Source organism: Myotis davidii, unplaced genomic scaffold, assembly GCF_000327345.1.
Source record: "Myotis davidii unplaced genomic scaffold, ASM32734v1 scaffold425, whole genome shotgun sequence".
Lineage (NCBI taxonomy): Eukaryota > Metazoa > Chordata > Mammalia > Chiroptera > Vespertilionidae > Myotis > Myotis davidii.
Genome location: NW_006296413.1, coordinates 3,758,055 through 3,763,666, shown reverse-complemented (window position 1 = coordinate 3,763,666; position 5,612 = coordinate 3,758,055). Strand labels below are relative to the sequence as shown.

Below are 5,612 nucleotides of genomic sequence, written 5' to 3'. Positions count from 1 at the left end.
CCCACCCCCCACCTCGTACCCCCAGCCTCCCCAGGCCTGCGAGGGGGATTCTTCGCTGGCTGTGCTGGGCGGGCGAGAGGAGGTGGACGCCTGGGGCCAGGGGCCCTTGGTTTTTTATCTTGTCGGGTGCACTGTGTCCAGATCACAGAAGTGCTTGGGGGAGGCCCCACAGCTGTTTGCCGAATAAAAGGCCCGGCTGACGGTGACATTGCTGCTCTCAATCGCAGTCTAGCTGTAGGTCTCCAGGTGCCCGCTGGTGATGGCTTTATTGTCAGCCCATTTTGTGGATGGGGAAGGCGAGGGCCAGAGAGGAAAGGTGTCTTTCCCAAAATCAGGGTGAATCCTACGTGGAGATGGATTTAAGGTGGGTCTCCTGATTGTAAGTTCTGGCTGCTCTTAGCACAGCCCTGGTCGGGGCAGGGAGTGGTCACTATTCCTTGTGATGGGAGGTCATTTTCTCTGAAGGAGGCCCAGAGTGGCTGGGTCCCAGTGCCCACCCTCCCTCAGCGAAGTTATTTAATGTCTCCGAGGCTCAGCTTCTGCCTCTGTGAAAGGCAGTAACGACACCCACCTGGGCTGTGTCTGGGAGCTTTAAAATGGAAGCTGTGCGAGGGCGGCTGGAGCTGGGGGTCTTGTGGTTGCCAAATTTGAATTCTTGGGGCTTGATGGTTGCAGTTCCCAGCTCTCCCCTGGGTGGCTGATGCTGGCCCAACCCTTCCTCGATAGCCTGTTCTCCCCACATCTGGAATTGGGCGGTACCTCTGGCTCTGAGTGAGACAGCTGTCAGGGACGCCCAATTTGTTGTGGAAACGCTCAGGCTGTCTTGGCACCCCTGTGTAACGGGGGGGGGGCTGGCCCAGGCCCTGAGCAAATCCCACCAGTCAGCCCCACTCTCCGTGAGCAAAGAGGAGGGAAAAGCCAGCCAGGACTTCTCGACTGCCAAGGCGACAGACAGAATGTGTGTCAGCACGCGCCCTCCCCCGCAGGCCTGGCATGGTGGGCATCTGTGAGGTGACTGAGGGGACTCTAAGACCTCGAGGCACCCATTGCCGCCCCCTCCTCCCCCCAGCTCCTTCCAAGCTGAGCTGGAATTCCCACACTGGAGATTTAGTCCTTTGTTTCCTGTTAAGCTGCAGGTGCTCCGGGAGGGGCAAGATGTCCGGTCTCGTTGGCTCAGGGTGATTGACCCTGGGTGTCCGGTGCTGGGGTGGGGTTTCCTAAGCGAGAGCCTGGGCTGAGGGGGTGATTCTGCCACATCTGCATCCTCCTGCCTCCTTCCTGCCTCCTCCTGCCAGCCCTCATCCTCCCCTCACCCTGCCCAGGATGAGGGGGCAGAGCTGGCAGGGCTCCCTGCTGCTCAGCCCCTCCCTGGCTGGGTCCCACTTGCTCAACCTCTGCCGGCCTGGGGACGGGGCAGAGGGAGGCGGTGAGGTCATGTGGGCGGCCGCTGGATGACCTTGGACACGGTCCTTCCTTTGCCTTTTGTGCTCTGATTCCACATCTGTGTCCACGTGTCAGGGCCACTCCCTCACCGTGGGAACTAGAGCGAGCGCTTGGGAGGCTTCCTTTTTCTGTTAACCCAGCGAGACACCCCTTCAGAGGGTGCTTATCTTTTTCCACATTAAAATAGCTTTATTTTTCTGATTTTATAAATAATATAAGCTTATAAGAACCTGAGTTTAAGAGGAGCATGGAACAGACTGTTAAATTACAGCGGGAAGGCTGGGGAGTGTTGGGGAGGGGGGAGGTAAGAGATCTACCGAAGGACTTGTATGAATGCATATAAGCATAACCAATGGACATAGGACACTGCAGGGTAGGGGAGGTCGGAAGAGGGAAGGTCAATGTGGGGGAAAAAAGGAGACATATGTACTAGTATCTATAATACTTTAAACAATAACATAAAATTAAAAAATTAGACTATAAAAAATACAAATGCTGTTTGGGGGAAAGAAAAAGGAACCTGAGTTTATAAAAGTATGAACAAGCAAAGCAGAGCCACCGGAAATATTACCACCTTAGAGAAGTACCATCAATATTTTGACTGCCATTCTTTCATATTTACATATTTTATTTTATAGTAACAGTGCTAAATATTAGATAATTTTTATTGAGGACATCTTTCCTCTCACATCACTGACCTCACACCCCACCCCTGCCCCCCACTCCAGTCTAGGTGGCACAGATGACATCTATGCTGGCCTTCCATATTCTTCTCTGTTCATACATCGAATAAAATTCTACGCAGGTGGTATGTAGGTACATGTACATGTGTATATGGTGAGTGGGAGGGGAGTTGGTCAAGGCTTCCAATAAATGGAATCTTCTATATTACATTTTTGCATTTTGCTTCTCTCCCTCTGCAATGCCTTGTGGGAATTCCTCCAATGTCTTATAGCTCCAGTTTTTGTGTGTTTGTTTGTTTTGCTCTATCCTCACCTGGGGATATTTTTCCATTGATCTTTTAGAGAGAGTGGGAGAGGGAAAGACACAGAAACATCGATGTGAGAGAAACACATCGATTGGTTGGTTGCCTTTTGCATGTGCCCTAACCAGGGCCCAGGCCGGAGCCTGCAACCAAGGTACATGCCCTTGACCGGAACCAAACCCAGGATCCTTTGGTCCATAGGCCGGCACTCTAGCCACTGAGCCACACCGGCTAGGGCATAGCTCCAGTTTTTAAATGGGGATGATAGGAGGGTGGTTGTGACAACTCAATGAGATGTATTTGCGAAGAACTCAGCAGAATGGCAGATACAGAACAGAGACCCCCCGCCCCCACTGACGGCGCTCTAGCCACTGAGCCACACCGGCTAGGCCAGGGCATAGCTCCAGTTTTTAAATGGGGATGATAGGAGGGTGGTTGTGACAACTCAATGAGATGTATTTGCAAAGAACTCAGCAGAATGGCAGATACAAAACAGAGACACACCCCCCCACACACTGGTCCCCGCATCCATCTTCCCCTCAGGTGCTAGGGCAGGGAGTGGGACAGAAACTGCATGAGACTCAGCCCCTGCCCATAGGAACTCCTGACCAGGAGGAGAGAAAAGAGAAATTCTGAGGTGACCTCACTTCCAGGTGGGATGTGATTGGACCGGATGAAGGGCGGGGAGGGGGATGGGTATCTGTTACATGGCTCTGCCAGCTGAACACCTAATGTGTGTCCAGCCCTGTGCCAGGTCTAGGTGGGTGAGACAGAAATTACAAGATTTCTGTCCTCTGTCGGGTAGGGAACTGAGACCAGTCTCGGAGAGCCCCAGGCAATTTGGCACCTGCCTGTCATTTCTTGGGGCGCCATTGATGTGCAATAGCGAGTGAGAGTGAGCCCCTGGGCCACGGTGATGAGAAGAGCCAGGGACCCAGGGCAAGAGGCCAGAGCCAGGACTTTTTTAAAAAAAATCCTCACCCGAGGATATTTTTCCCATTGATTTTTAGAGAGAATTGAAGGGAGGGAGGAGGGGGAGAGAAACATCGATGTGAGAGAGACACATTAATTGGTTGCTTCCTGCACAGACAACCGCGCTACATGCTCTTGACCAGGAAGTGAACCTGAGACCCTTCAGTCTGTGGGCCGGCACTCTAACCACTGAGCAAAACCGGCCAGGGCCAGAGCTGGGACTTGGTATGGGACTTCGGGCCTGTCATTCAGGTTCCCGGGCCTCAGTTTCCCCTCTTGTAAGAGAGAGGCTTGGCATTGGTGATCCAGGCCCTAAGGTGTGGCGGGCCTGTGACTGAGCCCATGCTCCCTCCAGCAGGGCCCCTGCCTGGGGCGCCCAGGGCTGGCACAGGGGGCCCAGCAGTGAAGTCCTTCTGTCCCTGACTTGTACCCTTGGTGTGTCTTTCAGCTCCTCAGCCCGGGACCCGGGAGACGCTCACAAGGGCCAGACCGGGGAGCAGAGCGGCCTGCAACATCACCGTCTGCTGCCAATTCCAGGAGTTCTCCACCCTTTGGGGAGAGTGTGACTTTCGTTATCTCAGCCCCCTGACTTCAGCCACTGCTCATCTTTCTTTTTCTAAGTCCTTGGGCCAGCTTGGCGACCACGCCCCATACCCGCTCTTGGCCCTTTGCAGGGTTTTGGTGCCTGGAAACCGCCCGCTGGGTGTTTCCCCGTTGAGTGGCGGGAGGAGGCAGCAGGAGCCTGTCCTCTGGGCGCGTGGACGGGCTCTGGCCTCGGCAGCCGGGCCTGGGCGGTGAGCTCGCTATGTCCACCAAGGCGCCCATCTATCTGAAGCGCGGCAGCCGCAAGGGCAAGAAGGAGAAGCTGCGGGACCTGCTGTCCTCAGACATGATCAGCCCGCCGCTGGGGGACTTCCGCCACACCATCCACATCGGCAGCGGCGGCGGCGGCGACATGTTCGGGGACATCTCCTTCCTGCAGGGCAAGTTCCACCTCCTTCCGGGGACGGCAGGCGAGGGGCCTGAGGAGGACGGCACCTTTAACCTCCCCTTCCCGTTCACGCCCGCCACCCTGTGCAGGCAGGAGCTCCCCGAAGGGCCGTCCCCTCTGCTCAAGAACGCCATCTCCCTCCCAGTCATCGGAGGGCCCCAGGCCCTCACCCTGCCCACCACCCAGGCCCCACCCAAACCCCCGCGCCTGCACCTGGAGACCCCGCAGCACTCCCCACAGCCCTCCCCGCAGGAGGCAGGGAGTGTGGACATGTGGAGAATTCCAGAGGCTGGCTCAGCCCCAAACGGGCTGACCCCCGAGTCAGGGGCCGAGGAGCCCTTCCTGTCCCACGCCAGCTCCCTGCTCTCCCTGCACGTGGACCTGGGGCCGTCCATCCTGGACGACGTGCTCCAGATCATGGACCAGGACCTGGACCACATGCGGATCCCCACATAGGCCCGAGGCGAGCCAGGCTGGAAGCCGAGGCTGGGGTGAATGCCGGAGCGGGGGGACATGGCCCTGGCCTAGAAGTCGGGATCCCAAGTTCTGCTCAGGTGGTCACTGGCCAGAGATGTCTCACTTTGAGCCTTTGTTTGCCTCCCTCCCACCCTCTCCCCATGGGCAGAGTACATCTCATCGCTTTCCCATGAACCCACGAGGACACGTGTAGAACTCAGCCCAGAGGGCCCCCACCCCCAACTGCTCCTCCTTCCCTCCGACCTCTTGGGTGAAGGCTCTGCAACAATGGACTCCCCTTTCACCTCCCTTCTGCCTCAGCCCCCTCGGATGCCCTGATTGGGGGGCAGGGAAGAGGCAGGGCACAGACCTTTGGTGCCATGTCCTGGACAGGAAGCATGGCCTCAATGACCGAATACCCCTCTATCCCATCCCCCTCCACATGACCAAGGGTTCTGGTCGCAATAAAACTTGCTGCTGCTCATAGCTGTGCTCCCTGTGCCCTTGTCCCTGAAGACGGGCCAGTCTGCAACCTGGGCTGACCCTGGGGGAGACCCCAGCTCCTGACTTTGGGAGATTTTACCTGATTCCGAGGGCCTGGGACTGGAAGGGACCTGACAGTACTCTTGACGCTGTTTATTGAGCACCCGCAGTGTACTTGGCCTGCTGCAGGCGCTGGGGACACAGGCAGACGTGCTCCCTGCTCTCCTGAAGCTAATGTTCTAGGAGGAGAAAGATACTAAATTTGTAAGCAAGGAAGCTGAT

At 56.5% G+C, this 5,612-nt stretch overlaps 1 protein-coding gene across 1 annotated transcript; it reads left to right on the top strand.

The window, feature by feature from the left end:
* The first annotated feature begins 2,988 nt into the window (after positions 1 to 2,988).
* On the top strand, positions 2,989 to 4,883 carry CDC42EP2 (CDC42 effector protein 2). The gene is made up of 2 exons (XM_006771594.2): positions 2,989 to 3,081; positions 3,849 to 4,883. The coding sequence occupies exon 2, from the start codon at positions 4,206 to 4,208 to the stop codon at positions 4,845 to 4,847; it is 642 nt and encodes a 213-aa protein (XP_006771657.1). The 5' UTR covers positions 2,989 to 3,081; positions 3,849 to 4,205; the 3' UTR covers positions 4,848 to 4,883.
* Positions 4,884 to 5,612: the final 729 nt, after the last annotated feature.